This window comes from Struthio camelus, chromosome 2, assembly GCF_040807025.1.
Source record: "Struthio camelus isolate bStrCam1 chromosome 2, bStrCam1.hap1, whole genome shotgun sequence".
In the NCBI taxonomy this organism is placed as follows: Eukaryota; Metazoa; Chordata; class Aves; order Struthioniformes; family Struthionidae; genus Struthio; species Struthio camelus.
Window position 1 is genome coordinate 78,250,623 of NC_090943.1, and position 17,239 is coordinate 78,267,861.

Sequence of the window (17,239 nt, forward strand, 5' to 3'; positions counted from 1 at the left end):
ATCATCTTGGATAAAGGGTGGGGGAAAAAAAAAAAAAAAAAAAAACAGCTGCTGGTCTTCACAGTTCTTATAGCCTTGATATAATGAGTGAGAATAGTTAAGAATCTACACACAAACCATCCAGCAGTGCTACTAAGATCTGCTTTTCAAGCAGTGTGAGTGCATATACCTCCCCCAGTGAAATATTGACAGGAACTTGCAATTTGTATAGCCTCTGTTGTTCTTAAAAAAAAAAAAAAAAAAAAAAAAATCACTTCCTCTAAGATTCTGAAATCAAAACCAGAAGATAGGCCATGTTTCCGTATTATGCTGGAATTATTCCAAAACATCCATTACATCGATCATCAAGATATACACAGATAACATACACCTGTGTTGAAGGTATTGTCATTTTAAAGAAAAGTATCTAAATCTTCATATTTTAAAAGCCACAAGTCAGGTACGGACTAGAGTTTGTACAAAATTTTACCGTTGAGCAGTGTTCCTATACCTGACTTTTAGGAAAATTTCTTGTGTGTACCAGTATTTCCAAAACAAGCAATGCATTGGATATTAGAGTATTCAACTCCAAATGATTGATTTTAATGCAACCTTTTTTTCCTTTTCTTGGGGATGGATGGGTAGGGAATAATGTTTAACGATTTATATCTGAAATTAATATAACAGATGCATAAGAGGTGTAACAGAGACTCTCTTTACAAAAAATATAATGACATAATAAAAATTGACTAGCAATTCTTGCTGACAAGTTCAGTGCAATTGTTTAATGCACAGTTTTTAGTGTTTTTTCATGACAAAATCTTCCATCTAATGAACATATAACATTGATTTAAAAAATAGGAATAATAAAATAACAAGGAAATAACAAAATACACAGCAGGTATGTGTTAACCAGATATGATCAGCTTAAAAAAAAAATCACTATTTTGAACCTCACCTAAGAAGAGTAAACTTCTGATCTGTAAACTCTTCTACATGTCACTGTTTCTGTGGATTGCAGATGAAATGCTTGTAAACATAAAAGAAAAAAAATTGAGTATTATTATATAGCGTATGTAATTACCAGGTAAGAGCTGACTTTGTCCCTTTAGAAACTGAATACGTACATTTCCTGGCTTTTGTACTACCAAATATCTTTCCCCAGAGATGATTTGTAACTTCAATTTCATATTAAAAGAGAGAGAGAGAGACTTCACACATTTTAAAGAACCTTGCACAATGTACTTGTTTTTCAGCAAGAGTACCTGGTCCACTGTCCATCCTTGCATCAACACTAGAAAAGGAGCATTACAAAATACAGTTAAGTGATCTTAAAGCTTTCTAGGTTGATGTTATTTAAAAACAATACTTGACATTACCCTTCAGCATAAAGAAGGGTCAGTATGAAAGGTCTAGGCGATCATTGAGCACTCTGGTTCTTACCCAGTTTCATGCTTGTCAGTTTCAGAAGAGGTAATAGCAGTAGTGCAGTTATTGCATACTTACCAGAGCCAAAAACTGAATTTCTATTGCTTTTAAAAATGGATAAGAAATTGAAAGTATAAAAATTCATGCATGGATAGAAAGTTAGTGATTAAGAAGCAAGGAATAGAAATCTACCTATTTTTAGTTTATTTGCAAAAGGTGTAGAATTTTTTTTAAATATCAGTTTCTAACGGCCTTCCTGGGATTTGAAATAAAAGTTTTTCAGAAATGTACTATAAACTTTCTGAATTTTGTTTATTAATCACTGTTTTTAAAAACTAGATCAGGCCTTCCAGGTTTCTTCATGCGTTGACAATCTATTTTACAAAGGTATAAAAGGTGCACAGTTTGTATTCAAAAATATGTACTTTTCATTGGTAACAATACAGATAACTATAAAACAGTAGTGTCACATGCAGTTTGCAAGTTTCTTTCTTTCTTCAAATTGCTTGTCCACTACAAGTGAAAGAGCCTGAAGAAATGTGGTCATTGTAACACTGGGGGCCTGAAAATAAGAGAAAATTATGTTAGACACTATAGCAATAGAGCTGCATAACATTTCACATTCCACACGCAGTATTAAAAAGAGAAATATCTGACCTCCACTTTACAATATTTTCAAAATGTTGCAAAACAAAATTGCACCTGATTTTAATTTTACTATGCTAACTGGTATAAAGTCAAGCCACGCAAACTCTTGAGTCAATCAATAATACTGTGGATTTGCTTCAATAAAAGTTTAAACAAATTATTATTTTAAAAGTGAGGGAAGACTTTCTGTCACCAAGAAAGCATCAGAGAATCAATATCAATGTTCTGTTACAATACATAATTAAGTAGAATGCTGTTGGACAGGTCAATCCCATTAGTCTTTTTCAATCTCATTTTAAATTATTGGCGGCACAAAATTGTTTCAGTCCAGAAAGCAGCAGAAACAGTATATTCTAGATTTAAAAGGATTCAGGGCTTTTGTCCAAATGTCTTCCTACCTATCTCAAAAAACCAAATCAAAATCAATAGAATAGAATAAACTTACTTGAATATAAAGTGCATGTGCTAGGAAAGGAAGTTTCCTTAGGACCCGGCCACTAAGACCTTCGCTCCTTCTACAGTAAAACAGAGACAAGTGCTGCTTAAATGCTAAATATTCACTGATAAAGACGACCCTTTTCTGTGCTTCTCCCATAAGTTCCTCTAAATAAACTCAAATCGTAATATCTCGTATTAAACAGCTCAATTGCAGCATTCTTGGCAGAAGCAAAATGTTAGGTGAACAGACAACTTCAGCCTCCTCTACCGAACAAAAGGGAAAGACAGACAGGCAGGCAGAAAGGAAAAAAAAAGAGAAAAAAAAAAAAAAAAGACATCCCATCCATGCTGCCCATTCTTATCCTACCTGTGCAGCATATCAGATTCTAATTTAAACATCTATTTTAAATACAGTTCCACAACCACTAAATTACAATAAAAACCACACAAAAGTCTTACTGATTCATTTGCTGGTGTCAGTTTTAATTATCATCTCTACCATCTTCTGAGAATAACATATATGAAAGCATGCTTTGGTCATTTATTTTATTATAAGCCTATGTAACCCTGAAGATGTTGATAGTCCAGAGTTCTCTTCACACTTATTCAGAAGCAAAAAGTAAAAGGGCATATGGTTTGAAGAAACAAACTAGCACGGGTACAGAAAGAGCATAGTAACGTTTGCCTGCCAAAGCTTACATGGTGCCCTGCACGTTACTGTGCCATATCTCATGAATCTAAGGGAATGTCTGCACTGAAAAGAGTATGGTACAGACATATCCTTCCATTCACACTTAGAAAGACACTACCACTTATATCCCTTACTGACTGGTTAAATTTGTTTTGAAATGTAGAATGTACTCTCTATGCAGTGTAGAGCCCACAACCACATGCCTAGCAGAACTTATTTACTTGTACTCCAATGGTTGAGAGCTAGTATTTCAGGAACAGAAAGAAAGTCAGGAAAGCGTGCCTATGTTCTGAACGTTACACTGTTTTACTAAGGTGGCGTTTTGTTCTGCAGGGACCAGAACTTCGGAAAGAAACATCGCTTGATTTATTGTGAACATCATTTCTATTGTTTCAAGAATCTTCATGCTAAAGTGAAAGATTATTTGCTGTACTAGCATTCTCAGCAAAACGTGACACTCTCCACTTACATTTCACATCCATCAACCCTTTCCCCTTTACCTCTGTCTATTTATTTTGGGCTGCTAAAAACAGATTTCTTGGTGGATCACAAGGCGTTTGGAGACATTTTCTTAGCAGGAATTAAGGTCAGTGTTCTTTCTGCTAAACTGCATTATAATTCACAATATCCACTGAAATCTCATGTAGGTCATTAATTCAGCCAGGAATTTGACAAGAGGACTTTGAAGGGCAGAAGCAGTACCAGAAACTGAGCCAGATTTGAGACTGAGAAATGTCTGCAACTCCTGCTTGCTTTCATTCACTGTTCCCCAAAAGGTTTCAAACTAACCTCAACAACAACAAAAACATTGAGATGCTTCAAAACTCTGCTATTATTATATTCAATTGCTTTCAGACATAATTCCACAACCCTGATTGTATTAACTATACATCAGGCAGAATTTCAAAAATCTTACCTTGAGATTTCTTTTAACACAAGGCTTAACCTTGACACATTATTTTCTACGAAGCCAATCATCTCCAACTCTCTGAGTGTCAAGAGTTGCTGTCGAGGATATATTATTTGACACTAGAAAGAAGAGTTACACATACTGTATGAAAACTTTAAAAGTATATTCAAAATTAGATTCTACAGTTAGAGTAGAAATATAGAGAAGGGGTAAAATTTGTGTATTTTCGTTATTTGGGAAGTATGACAAAAAATGCCAAAGTTATTTAAAAAGGATGTTTTAAAGTCCTGCTTGAAAAACATTACCTTCATCAGCTCTTCCAAGCAAGAAAGATATATTCTGAATATTGCTGCAGAAGATGGAGGTCCAATATATTGTTTTATGTCAGCTCTGTCTACAAAGGCCATGTCAATTTTCTCCGTAATATTTGAAGTAGTCAGGATAACTACATTGGGATACCTTCAAGAAAAAAGCATATTTTTAGGTCACATGCAAAAGAAGTCCCTCCTGGGGCTAGCAAACCAACACCTTCTTTCTTATGACTCAAGTCATTTCATGCAACAAGCAGTCATGCCACTCTCATCAGCTAGCAATTACATTAAATTATCTGAAGATCTTGGCCAGTTATGACTTTTTTATTTCAACGTATAGTCTCCTCTTTGGCAATTTCTCAAGTGTCCTTAATTTCCTCTATCTTAGAAGTGATACACATTAACTATCTAGCATGGAGAAAGCCCAAGTTAGAAGTCCTGTTTTTAAATCGTGTCTGCCATAAATAAGATTACAAAAAGAGACTTCTAAACTTGAATCTTTAATCTACACATTTTCTACTTCAGCTCAGTAGAAAGTACCTAGCTTAATCACTAACATGACATGTTCTACAATCGTTGACACTGAGCAAGCTCAAAAGGGATGCAACACCTTGCTCTAAAAAAAAAAAAATATGGAAAGAACATTCTCAATCATACCTATTTCTAGATGAAGCCTGCAAACTTTTACAGATGAATGAGTAACTTACCTTTAATCAGTGGCAGAACATGGCCAAATACCAGGGCACCTTTCTTTCTGTGAGCAGAGCCAAGTATGCCACAAAAAGGAGGAGGGAACAGGCAAGAATTAAAAAAAAGAAAAAAAAAAAAAAAAAAAAGAGGCGCTCGCATGTCCAGCATGCAAAGTAGACCAAATATTATTAGGGACTGCTTGCAGCAGCAATGGCATGTGTTGTGCAAGGCTGCTTTAGATTGACATCCAGAAACTGTTAACAATGAATGAATTCTTCACTGAGATGACTTTTGTCTCTCCAAAGCAGATCTCATGACCATCTGTGCTGTATCTCTCCCTAGCTTTAATGGAAGTATATCATCTGCAGATTTGATTGCTCACTCAGTTCCATGGAAAATATTTCACCAGACTACTCCTATTTCTTTTCCAAATTTGCACCGTTAATAAAAGAATAGTTCATTAGCCAATACTTTTGGATTAGTATTCCAAGTGAGAATTAACTTTTATTAGGAATCATGAAGTTGTCAGGTACCTTTTGCTGTTGCAGTAATATGAGTTTACCTTTTAATCTGATCTATTTGTGTCAGTACAGCATTCACCACACGAATAGCATCTGAAGGCTCTGTACCTGCCTGGAAGGCACTGCGGGCTGCCGTGAGACTTTCTACCTACGAAGAAAAAAAAAAAAAAAAAAAAAAGCTCATTTGGAGAGCTGGCAGCAAGCAAAGAATCTAGGCAATACATCTTCAGATCCTTGAGAGTCTGGTATCTAAAGCTTCATCTTCAAAATCTTCTGTTAGGAAGGAACTTATGGGGAGAAAGAAAACCTTTTTTGAGAGAAAAGTCTTATGAAAGCAAAAGGTACAGTGAGTAAAGTCCTTGTTTAGACAGCAGAATGGATGCTGTTTTCCACTTGAATTCAATTTCCTTTAAAAAGGAAACTAATGAATTGAATTTAGAGCAAGCGAGCCCACAGGAATATGTAGCTTCAATATCATAAGGCGAATAAGGTGCATATGTAAGTTGCTCATGTATGCAAGCCTGTCAAGACAATACAGACAACAAGTGGAAATCAAACTAATGTTTTCTGAGCTTTACAACACACATAAGAGCATAATTATAATACAAATCCAGGCTACTTTGAAGTTTAGAACAATATTCCACCTGTTAACACTTGTTAACACACAGCAACAAGGGAACTGCCACCAAGAAAGCTTTCATTTCATTTTCAGCTGGAATTTTGTCTGGGGGAAAAACCAACCAAACCAACAGTGTTCCTCCCAAATCTCTCAAATCTGCAGTAGTTGAGACTAAATTTACCTCCTCTACACTTTTGCACAAAGTTAAAGAATTTACAAAAAAGTCTAAACATGTTTTCATTGTTCTTTAAAAACAGGGATTGTCATACTTTAAATTTAGCAGAAATTAAATTGGATGAGTAATGTATCTCGATACCATTAAAATCCTACCTCATCAATCAGTACAAATACAAGAGCATCTTTGTCATCAATTAACTCTTGAATCTTCTGGAACATCTTGGTTACAAGCTTGCCACTCTAGAAAGAGACCATATACATATATTTAATGTATTCCCTTATCACATAACTTTCCAAGTCTTACCATCTTTACAGCTGGATATATCTGTTTCTTAAAGTTAGTCTCTCATACAGCTTCTATTTAAGTGTTCCTAAACATCTTAAGTACTCAAAAGAGTCTTTGGTACACACCCCTATTTTATGAACCTGGCTCATCAGAAACATTGGGTAATTCATAACAATATACAAAGACAACTAAATAACTTAGATCAATACATACCTCAGAAAACCATTTAGAGAACAGGCTATGGCTGTTTATCTCAATTAACTGTCCATACCTATACCTAAAGTATGGAAGGAAAAAGAAGTATCAATCCTGTTATATTGTAAAAAAGGTCAGTGATACCACTGACAAGTCTCATTCCCTCCACTTCAACACTGGAATATTGTTAATTAGTACTTTAAATCAATTACTTTTAATAAACATAATGGCTGTTTTAAGTTTAATTTTAAATTCCAGAAACCTGTCTCACTAGAATGCTTCACATGAAATTGCAATCAGAATTCCTTCATTAGAATAGCTTTGGTTATTATTTATGTATAGTTTAGGTACCAGTTATCCCATTAACAGCCTCATTCTTCTGTTCATGTAAGATGTAGATATAGCAAGTAAAAATATGTATAAAAGCATGAAGCTTGTTTATCACAATTACTTAACTCTGTACGGATGTCCTTAGGACAAAATATCTCAGCAAAACATTATACAGCCCATGTTGATCATAAATCTAGCTTGGGCAGAAGTCAAATCACTGTAATAATTAATCACTATACTAGTTGCACCTAGCATTTTATATAATTAAGTTTTATATAAGTTTTTAATACAAATTTGTTAACCTTGAACTTCAGAGCATCTTAACTCTCTTACTCGTCTGATATGCAAACTGACTTCTGCAGACTGTAGCATTCAGACAATTCAACTACAAAACAAATTGGTTCAAAAAATCACTACCTACTGAAAATATAGGCTTCAAATATGAAAATACAAGCAGCAGGCTTGATAGTGCACAGTCTTTCACCTTTTAGTTTTCACTGATGTGCAGTGTGAGCACAAACAAGTAAAACAAATTCAAGTGGTAATATGTTTACATTCTTAGTCACGAATATCTACGCACTTTAAAAGACATTAAAATACCCGTATCCTGTCTTTTTCATATTGCATCAATTTTACTGTTAGCCAGGTATACAATAAATAAGAATACTATATGAATGTTAGCACTTGGCAATTACTACTTGGCACTACTTTCTCTTTCAGTAGCCCAAAGATATTTAACAATAGCAAACTATAGTAAAAATCTCAGGGGGGAGAAAAAAAAAAAATAAGATCACCTGTGTGACAGTCGAATTGTCAGCTTCTGGGCCAATGCTTTACAGAGAGAAGTTTTACCAGTTCCTGGAGGGCCTGGATTCAAATCAAATCCACACAATATTTTACATAGCACCTGTGTCAGACTGTTAACGCCAGGTAGCATCTTTTTAACTATTGAATTTCATGACAGCAATAATTACAGAATAAAAACACAGCAGTCAGATTGTGAACACAGCTTATCACCAGGGCTACTCTGAGAAGGTTGCTTACTTTGACCAAGTCTCCAATACAACACTAGAGCTACACTTTCTCTTCAGCTTTGAATTTGTATTATTTTCAGTTATTAGCATTAGTTAATGTAACAGCCTGCATGCAAACATCATAAAGTCAGAACACTCAACAGCCACAGGAGCAAAGCATTTTACCCTAGCAGGAGTCATGCGCATTAGCATTCTCAAAATCAGTGCTATGCTTAAATTTTAATCTTCCTGAAACAAACTCTTCTAATAGGTAAGCAGAAATATTCTACACCTAGTTTGATCAGCTGTCCACTTTCCCAGAAATCTCTATCTTAGCATAACCCAGAGCATTTTAAAAGGTATACGGCCTTTTTGAATATGGCTTGAGGCCCTATGGAAGAGCCACACAGATTTTCTCCAAACAGACCAGAACAAAAATAGTTAAACAAAGAGCATGAACGTGTACAAGTTGATGTGTGGATGCCAAGCAAACTGTTAACGGCAACAAGATGACAGTACCTTTGTTCAAAGTCAATACTGCCATTATAGCATAAATGTATATTTTCCATTAGCATACAGTTACACATTTCCCAATACTAATATGTTCGTTAGTGATCTTAATTTTTTGAACTTTGTGAGTTTATTGCTAAAATTAAATACTACAGATATATTGTTAACAGTTTAAAATAAATAGCTGCCCAGGCAAACGCAATCTGCATCTTCTAAACAGACAAATAAATCAAGGATGAAAATCTTGATTTTAAGTTTTTCCATAACTGGATGCATTAAGCATTCTCATCATAATTTTACTGAAATCATCACCTATAACAAACATTTCCACTATGAACTTTTATTGCTGAATAGTAGTCTTGATTACAAAATTGCTATTAATCAATAGCCAGCTGCAAACTGCAACAAGATGGATTCAACTGAATGTCAATCCAGTTTATGGTGTAACTTGCAAAGTAAACAAGGACCGGCTGAAGATTATGGCTTCATAATAACTCAATTAGTATTATTTTAATACTTGACAATAGAACACAAAATGTAGTGTATCTATTGCCAAGTTACAAAAATACTTTCATAAAGCAGCCAAAACTAATGAAAATTTTAATACTGCAGTAGAGTTGCAACCAAAATACGGTTCCTAATGTGCTCAGTATTAGCTTTTTTTTTTTTTTTGCATTTTGTACAAAAAAGTCATAATATCACTTACAAATAGAAATTAAAACAATGAACTGTTGTCACTGCATTATTAATTTTGTATTAAATTCCTGCAAACACAGAAAATGCTAATGTTAAACATGACTTGACTCTGACATCATGTTTCATCTGAATTTGTACTATGGAGAGAGTACTTCCAAAGCACTGTTGCTATAACACAGGAACATCTATTTTATTTCACTACATAAAAGCACAATACAAGTTTTTCAGAAGGAAAGCATAAATAGATGGCCAATGAAACTACTTGTTTTAAGATAAATGATTTTTACCGTGCAGCAAAACAACTCTGTTCCAAGATATGAGGTTGCTGTCAACATTTCTATCAGAGAATAGTAATGTTGTCGTCACATAATCAAGTAGCTAATTGAAGAGGAGGAAAAAAAAAATTAAAGTCATATCAGTAAATACAATTAAAAAAATGGAAGTAATCCCTAATTATCTCTATTGCACACTGTAACAAAGAAAGTTGTGCTCAAGGCTTATGGAGGTTTTAATCCTAAACCAAACTTCTTTTTATAAAGCTTGGAAATCTCATTGCCTTCCTTCCCTCAGGAGAAAGAATGGCTTTAAAAAAGTGAAATTATTTCCATTTTCCACTGTCCCAGTTTTAAAAAGGATAAGAAAAAAAAAACTAATGGTCAGAGGGTTTCATCCACAAGCTGTCCAAGAAAAAGAGTCAAAGATTCAAATTCTGCTTACTGTTTAGCTGTTACATGGCTATACATCTGTTGTTTGTTATAGTTAATCCACCAAACTAAGCACTTCCAGTCACATTTTATTTTACTGAAGCATTTGTATCAGCTATTCTAAGCTCTTCGTAATTTCTAATCCTTCCAATTAAGAAAAGTTACATGAACTTTCCCTGAACGCTTACTTCCAGAAATAATGTTATTTGATTTTTAGTTATCTAGAATCAGCAAGTGATAGACTTCCTTCAACAAAAATGAAATTATACTTATTTTTACCTAAAAAAACACTTATTGTCATATTATTTTCTGTTGCTGCTACCTGATACGTGTTTTTGACCCATTTGCATTAATAAGAAAACAAAACAGTCCTAAAAGTATGCAATATCTCATGCCACAAAACATACTAAATATGCCACAGCAAAAATAGAACTTTATCCAGCATGTTTGTCAATATTACTTTGACACTGACCGATATTTTGAAACTTAGCAGCAACCATTTCAGGGTCTGCAGAATCCTGCCATATCTAGTCAGTTCCACGGATACTTACTACTCACATCACAGAAGTAAGTAGTTCCAATTTTAATGATTAAAAGCCACCACTGCTCTTTCTATCAACATATGTTTACAATCAAGAGTGTTTGGCTCAGTTATTCAATACATCAGTAAGATGCAAGTCTAATTTTAGAAAAATTCTGTCATTTCACAGATAAATTGGAAAATAGTTCCATAAAGCTAGATGAAACCTAGCATGTTTATTGATGGTCTAACTTATATATAATGAAGATGCATAAGGACCTGAATGTTTTGTTTTACGATAGAGATTATGGTTATAAAGATTTAAGTGAAAATACTCTATCTATTGTACTATAACCAAGCTAATGAATTCACTTGGTATTTATGCTCATATACTTTTTTTTTTTTTTTCCATGCAAAATGAACATCTTAATGAATGCTATCAAAAGAGCAACTGTGAATTGAAGCACTTGTGGTTTTTACTCACACCACAATTACTCAGCTTCAAATTATAGTATTACAATTTATAAATTCTAGCAGTTGTCATCACAACCTTTGATGAACGCACAGAACTTTCAAACAAGAAAATGACCCTGTGGAACTATTTCCTTCTGGACACCTTAACAGCTGCTAAGAAATCAATAAAGTGGGAGTTTACTTTAGTCAAATCCTTCAGTATGCATTTGAATGAAGAGTAACAGTGCAGACTGACTTTACTGCTATCAGTCAATTGACTAGCTGCTGCCAGAAACACACAGTCCAATTCCCATTCCCTTCCACCTAGCTGCATCCATCACTTCTGTTATATGACCATCAGCTCAGGTCATGGTGAACCAATTCCTGGGACAAAACCAGCTGGCAATTAGCCTATCACACAGTGAGCTGCATATTTTCAGTGATTCAGTTCCCTCAGTTCACTGCAAGGTCAGGGTAACAAGAGTGTTAACAGAAGGGAAGCACAGGTAGTACAGCCAGAAGATGCTCCTCTTAGCAGTAGAGAGCCGTTAAATTAGCTTACATTCAAAAACCCACGTCAGTATCAAAACATAACAGCCCTTTCGGGGCTTCACAATGGAGAAACAGAGAACTGATTACAAAGAATGCTGCATATATCTTTCTACGCCTCTTTGGAGTTAATTTTTCCACCAATTTCCTTCTTCCCTTCTAGAAAAACATGCATCTCATCAGCCTTAAAACACAGTGCGATCTTTCCATAAGGTAAATTTCTACTTAAATCTACAGCGTATTCATTGTTTTCCTCAAGGCAGGCTGATGAGTAAGTCTAGAGCAGTAAAGCAAAAGTAAAAGTCTTCTGAGAAGTTACAAGTTCCTAACAAAACAGCACCTCCAGTTGTTAGAACTTCTGGTTTGTCAAAGGTGAGACAATGCAAATAAGGAAAATTCATTATAATTTGGCATGGGTCATCAGTGAAACTGTTAACAGTAAAACTGCAATTTCTCACAAAGCAGACATCACAGTAGTACATACTGAAAGATGTCCGAAATATGATGCTTAATTGTAATATGTCAGTTTTGACTACTTAAGCGTACATCAGAAGCAAGCACTGACAAAAAAATATACTGAAATTTTAATAGATAAAGCTTTGCAAAATAATGAGGAACTACAATACAGTGACCATTAGAAATTACTACCTTTGAAATACAGAAGTGTAATAAACAGACATCAGAATTCTTTCCCAAGCTAGTTATTTCTAAATACCTTCTCCATGAGATGTAACAACTCAGACAGGCTGCATATCAACTCTTACTTCTCCTCAAGCAATTTAGATTGTTATTAATTTTCAACTTACATGTGATTTTACTTCAATGTCATATATAAGACTTTCCCAAAGGCCATGGAATTCAGCTGCAAAAACAATAAGTTACACATCTACTTAGGGTAAATCAGTCCAGTAACCTGTCATCTAGCATTACAGCACAAAGCACTTTTCAAACTATTCTCAGCTAAAATTAAGGATGAAGAACAGACATTTTTGAACAATGAAAATATACAGACTATTTTTCTCAAAAAGCAAACACTCCTTTTTAACAGGCATAAATTCAGCAGTTTCACAAACTTCTATTTCTCAAATAATTCTGAACAGAGGTTAACCTTCTTCAACCTTCAATAACCCTTAACATGAATGGAAAAATATTAGTATTTAATTTTGCCTATTGAAATTGTTCCTTCCACATACTTTGAACAGGGGAATGAGCTACATTTCCCCAAGATAAAGAATTATGAAAAAGTTCAGAGGGCTTTCAGCTTTTTTTTTCCTTTTAAATAAGCATCAGCACGTCAGCAAACAAAGTTGTGATTTAGGTTTCAATCTTTTTAGGCTGTTATTTTCTCGCTTCCAGCACATGAAAGCAAAAAAAAATATGCGGTGAATAATGCTATTCCCATATGTTATTGTGGTTTAATGTCAAGATATCAGACTGAATTCTTCCCAAAGATAAATATAATGGACATTCAGGCTTTCCACAACATGGAAATAGCAAGAAACGCCACAGAATCAACCCCTCCTTGATCTGAAGTTTGCTTCTGTGCTTCTATTGCATAATTCAACTTCCTCAAAGAACATCATAGCAACCAGGCAGACCAAGCCCTACTGCAGAGGAAGATTTTATTCTTATTTTCAAAAGACACTTTGAGAACTCTAAATCTTTTTTTTTGTTCCTTTATGGGGGGGGGGGGGCGGGGGGACCTTAGCTTCATAGTGAGGAAATGCCTCTCTAGTCAAATTGCTGTTTTCTCTAGAGATCAGAGAAAAGCAATCAGCGTATTCTGCAAATTTATTGTAAGCAAGATATAATTTGAATTGTTGACAATGACAACAATACATATATTTATAATGAATGTATATTTTTATACATTTTTAAAACACTTGCTGTGATTTTCATTGCAATATGTTGAAACTACACGACCTTATGAGTTTTATTGTAATTCTATTTAGTTCTCAAGAAAAAGCAAGAATACTGTTATTTAATAATGTTATTTATTTATTTGTTTAATTGGATTTTTCCCCAGACTATCTAGGTTTTAATGCTGCTGTTCAGATAGCAAATTAAAATGACTTCAAACATCAATATTCACCGACCAAAAAAAAAAAGAAGATGCAAGAACCAAGGACCCATAAAGGATCAAACTAACAAGTCTCTTCCAGTTCTTGTGCCTGCTCTATTGTGTTTTCAGTACAGCTCTTGCATAGAGACTCAAGTGTTGCCAGGTCACAGGCTTCCATTTGAAAATATAAGAGCAGCACTCTCCTGGGGCTGGAAGCCAATAGTGGGCTCTGGAAAATGAATGTTTAAAGTGATGAGTTTCTTGATGGTCTCCACATAAGTTTGCAATACAGCTTGTATGGTTAGAAATTTGCATGCTTCTGATTTTGAGTACACATTTTCAGGCTTTATTCAACAAGAGTGCTTACCTTCACCCACTTTCTCTTATTTCAGAAAAACTTGAAACTTTGTAGTTCAGTCAAAAACATAAAGCTACGTTAAAAAAAAAAATCCCAAATATATCGGTTCCATCCAGAAAGGACAAAGGTATATTCTATATGCAAATAATATCTTTAACAGGTAACCCTATAAAACACTCTTACAACCTTAGCCCTTCCAAGTTTTTCTTTCATTATAAATGCTCTGGACCTTCCAGAAATATCACAAGGGTACCTGCAGGTAGTACCCAGTGGTTAGCTGCAACAATATCCTCATTCTCTTCTTCTAAGTTTTCAGAGCTTGGTCCTTCTTCATTCAGATGGAAAATATGAAGAGAAAGATTACTTTTGCTCAAGTCAATGGGCTAGAAGGAACATAAAAAAGGACTTTTAATACATCGTATTTCTCACTTCAAATCTAATTATAACATGACAAAATTACAGTACTCAGTTGACATTCAGCTTTGAAACCTACTACTTATATTTCAGACCTTAAGAACAGCTGTAGGCCCAAAAGCTTGACCACATTCTCCTAGTTATACCAGTCAGTCTAGCAAAAGATAGTACACCTTCCTATGAACCTTGTCTTGCTCAGACTGTCACAGCTAGTCTGCATACCAGTTGACCATACACATATGAACAAGGCTGTACATTACTGACTGTAGATACCTGTCTTTCTTTCAGCTTCAGCTCTGTATCCACAACTGACACAGACTGCACATTGCTGTTGAGGAAACCATCGTCAAACTCCGTCCACTTGTAATCACCAAACACAATGTTATGTCTGTTTAACAGCTTTAAGACGCCCATCCTGATATCTTCCTTCTTTGCCGTGCTAATAAGAAAGAAACAGCATTGCTATTTGTGCTATTTGTAGCACAAGCATTTATATGGCATTTATGCTATGAACTAACAGAGAGTTTTATTTAATACACTACCCCAAGGGCAAAACAGCTTCCATCTAATAAAGAAATAAATAAGTAAATGAAATAAAGATCTGTAACGTTCTGCAGAAATAAAACTATCAGCTCAAGACTGTTGGCAAAATCAACAACTTTGATACCTGTTTTTCATTTGTGCATTAATAGGCACAGGCCAGAGAATGTTATTTGATCTGCTTGCTATCAGATCAGGACACTGGGCGTGACAAAGCTAGAAGCTTTCAGAAACGGAAATCAGTTATGCAATCTGGCTGTGTTTCACTATGAAGGATGGAAGAATTAAGCTACTAGGCTGAAGTTAGTCCACTTAGCTTGAAAGCTCAGGTACTCATTTGCTCTTGAGGGCAACTAGTACCTCAGGATGGGGACACACTACAAGAACTTCAGTAAAACAGACAAAAACTACAGGAGAAGCAATACCATTTTAAGATTTCTAAAAAGCCTTAACATCATTTTGCCATTTCAGTAGTGTAGTAGTGTGTCCCCATTGCTGTACCTTGCCTTTCCAAGCCTGACCAAAAAAAAAAAAAAAAAAAGCAAGAGGATGTTGCGTTCCTTGACTTTAGCAAGGCCTTTGACACATTCTCCCACAGCATCCTAATAGCCAAACTAGTAAGATAAGGATAGGAAAAACAGTTAACAAGCGGGCTGGAAAACTGGCTGGACTGTCCAGTACAGAGGGTTGTGATTAACAGTACAAAGTCCAACTGGCAGCTGCTTACTTACAGCATCAATCTGGGCTCAGTACTGGGACTGACACTGTTTTCATCAACGACCTAGACAATGGGATGAAATGCACCTGCAGCAAGTTTATGGATGACAGCAACGTGGGGAGAGCTGTCAATACAGCGGAAGGCAAGGCTGCCATTCAGAGAGACTTCTACAGGCTGGAGACAAAGGCTGACAGAAATCTCATGAAGTCCAACAAAAGAAAACGTAAAATCCTGTGTCTGCATCTGGTGCCCACACAACAGTCCAGGCTGGGGTCCAACTGGATGACATGCAGCTTTGCAAAAACCAGTTTGGTAATCCTTTGCGGGTAGCAAAGTGAATACGGGTCAGCAGTGTGCCACTGTATAAAGAAGGTCAACTATATATTAGGCTGTACTAGCAAAAGTGCATCCACCACATCAGGAGAAGAGATCCTGTCTCTCTGTGAGCCATTTGTGAGACCGCATCAGAGCTGTGTCCAGCTCTGCTGTATAGGACAGACATTGACATACTGAAGCGAGTCCAGCAGATGGCCACCGAGATCATGAAACTGGATCACCCGATGCACCAAGAGCCGCTGAGAGAAATGGGTTTGTTCAACCTTAGGAAGAGACAGCTGAGGGGAATCTAACGCGAGGCGATAGAGAAGGCAGAGCAAAACTTTTGGAGCTGCATAGCACAAGGGCAAGAGGCAACAGACACAAACCGCAGTTCTGGTCAGACAAAGGGGGAAAAAGTCTTAACAGTAAGGTGGGTCCAACACTGACTGTGAAATCTCAGGATGAGACCGGCCAAGACCCCGAATAACCCAAACCTATTGGCCCTGCTTTGAGCAGCGGGTTGGGACCAGACAACCTTCAGAGGTCCCTTCCAACCACCGCTCTTCCGTTAAGAGGCTTCCTTTCCTGTTTTTACACACCCACACCCACCTTTTCCATTCTTCGGAATCACAACTTTGGATTTGGGGAGGGAAAGCCAACTCAATTGCTCTTACAGCTCATAACGCTAAATAAAAATGCACCCGTCGGCCGCCACAGGGCAAAAGAGACCTGCTGGACTTCTGAAGAACCTCCACGTATATTTGGACGCTATCGCACACGGCTGGGAGCGCCTGCTTCAGGTCGCCGGCGGCGTCATCCATCCTCCCCGCTCCTAGGAGAGAAGGGGCGAGAGCGAGAGGCGCCCTTCCGGCGACCGCTGCGGCGTGGCCGAGGGCACGGGCCGCCCCGCCACCCCCCGAGAGAGAAACGCCGCGCCGGGCCGCGGGAGAGCGGCGCCCAGCGAGCGGCGCCCAGCGGCAGCGGCGCTCCCCCCTCCCCCCGCGGCGGTCACCTCACGCCGGCGCGGCGCGGGGCCGCGGACACGAGCCGGACCGGGCCGGGCGCGCGGCACCTTCGCCGTCGCCTCCTCCAAAAAGCGCGGGCGGCCGCCGCCCCGCCCCGCGACCCGGAGCTTCCTCCGCGGCGGGTTTGGGAGGGGGC

General features: G+C 36.8%; 1 protein-coding gene across 6 annotated transcripts; it reads right to left on the bottom strand.

Annotated features, from left to right (window-relative positions):
• Positions 1-937: 937 nt before the first annotated feature.
• Positions 938-17,229, bottom strand: TRIP13 (thyroid hormone receptor interactor 13). 6 transcript variants are annotated; one of them, XM_068931316.1, is made up of 14 exons: positions 17,091-17,229; positions 16,808-16,910; positions 14,776-14,941; positions 14,342-14,471; positions 12,475-12,530; positions 9,730-9,820; positions 8,018-8,090; positions 6,912-6,975; positions 6,566-6,652; positions 5,658-5,764; positions 4,400-4,553; positions 4,101-4,213; positions 2,501-2,570; positions 938-1,969 (listed from the first exon to the last, which is right to left on the bottom strand). In XM_068931316.1, the coding sequence occupies exons 2-14, from the start codon at positions 16,897-16,899 to the stop codon at positions 1,874-1,876; spliced, it is 1,299 nt and encodes a 432-aa protein (XP_068787417.1). In that variant the 5' UTR covers positions 16,900-16,910; positions 17,091-17,229; the 3' UTR covers positions 938-1,873. The 6 variants fall into 6 exon arrangements, with proteins under 6 accessions (XP_068787417.1, XP_068787420.1, XP_068787419.1 ...); XM_068931319.1 differs by having other exon boundaries at positions 16,753-16,910; XM_068931318.1 differs by having other exon boundaries at positions 16,688-16,910; positions 17,091-17,218.
• Positions 17,230-17,239: the final 10 nt, after the last annotated feature.